The sequence below is a fragment of the Gadus morhua genome, chromosome 4, assembly GCF_902167405.1.
Source record: "Gadus morhua chromosome 4, gadMor3.0, whole genome shotgun sequence".
NCBI classification, from domain to species: Eukaryota; Metazoa; Chordata; class Actinopteri; order Gadiformes; family Gadidae; genus Gadus; species Gadus morhua.
The window spans coordinates 5914483-5916023 of record NC_044051.1 but is presented as its reverse complement, the minus strand read 5'-3'; the positions used below and the strand labels follow the sequence as shown (position 1 = coordinate 5916023).

Here is a 1541-nt window from a genome sequence, read left to right as displayed (position 1 = left end):
TTCTCTCTCTCTCTCTCTCTCTCTCTCTCTCTCTCTCTCTCTCTCTCTCTCTCCTCTCTCTCTCTCTCTCTCTCTCTCTCTCTCTCTCTCTCTCTCTCTCTCTCTCTTCCTCTCTCTCTCTCTCTCTCTCTCTCTCTCTCTCTCTCTCTCTCTCTCTACCTCTCTCTCTCTACCTCTCTCTACCTCTCCCTCCCCAGCCAGAGAACCTGCTGTACTTCAACCCTCTGGACGAGTCCAAGATCATGATCAGTGACTTCGGCCTGTCAAAGATGGAGGGCAGCGGTGACGTCATGTCCACGGCCTGCGGAACGCCGGGATACGTGGGTGAGTGAGTCGTTAGATGGCGGAGTCACAGAATCACACACCGATACACGTAGCCGGCTATGAGATCACTGAGGTCCTTTTTGGAGATATTAAAATAAAATTAGAGACTAATTGCAACTGTTTGCAAAATCAGCGGTTGAGAACTTGACGCTTAATTAATTTGAGAGTTGTTGCTTTCTGTTCGCCGTGTATGGCATGTTGTAACCTTTATTTTTCCAGCTTAAAATAATTTAGAACAGTTTCTTATTTTCAATGTTGTCCTTTGTGTGTGTGCCCCCCCCCCCCCCCCCCCCCCCAACAAAACTGAAGCCAAAGTTTCAAACCCTGGCTATGGCCCTGACCACAACACGTTGGTTGGTTACGGGGTTGTTGCTAATTAAACTCCCCGACCCTCACTGGAGCAATTCAACGAATGTGCGCCGTCCATCATCAATGCATTCCCATGCCTGCTCTGTCTACTATGATCTATTGATCTATTGATCTATTGATCTAGTGTTTCATCGCGATGCATCGACATGCTCGCACAAGAGTGGACGGATGGACACTTAGCGAGGTCCGTGCCTCGAGGTTCCTCCAGAACTCTCCGGACCCTCTCCAGAGGTCCTGTTGTCCTCCATGCTGTGGTTCACTCCGACAGCTCATTGTTCAATTGGCAGCAGCTCATTTGCATTAAAGCTACAGAAACCAGAAACAGCACATTCTGAAAGGACTGAAACAGAGGGGAATAGCGGTAGTTGAGATTTTCCAGCAAACAGCTTCAAAAACATGTTTTCTGGAACTCATATAGCATGTTTGCTTGTTGGGAAAACACCATGATATGTCTCCTTTAAATGTACATTCAGGGCATTCAGCAGACGCTTTTTTCCAAAGTGATTAAGCCGTTCACATACAGACGGCAGAGTCAACAACGCAAGGTGACAGCCAGCTCATCGGGAGCAGTCAGGGTGAGGTGTCTTGCTCAGGGACACCTCGTCACTCGGCTAGAAGGAGCCGGGATTAAACTAGCAACCTTCCGGTTGCCACTCACTCGCTCTACCTCTTAAACTAAGCTGATCACTATCTCATCAAAGCACTCTTTTGATGCATCGACGGTCCATCTATATCTAAACGAAAATCACTTTATAAATAAAGTTTGATTGAATGATTGACACTGGCACCCCATCCTGCTTGAGTGGTACACTGTCACAACCCTTCCTCTAGGGGACGCTGTGTGCTCC

The 1541-nt window shown here is 47.8% G+C and overlaps 1 protein-coding gene across 1 annotated transcript in view; it reads left to right on the top strand.

Moving 5' to 3' along the window:
- camk1da (calcium/calmodulin-dependent protein kinase 1Da) overlaps positions 1 to 1541 on the top strand; it is a gene marked incomplete in the record, with an annotated part of 16861 nt that overhangs the window by 6644 nt on the left and 8676 nt on the right. The window contains 1 exon segment of the mRNA XM_030355326.1: positions 198 to 324. Coding sequence (XP_030211186.1) covers positions 198 to 324 — 127 coding nt within the window.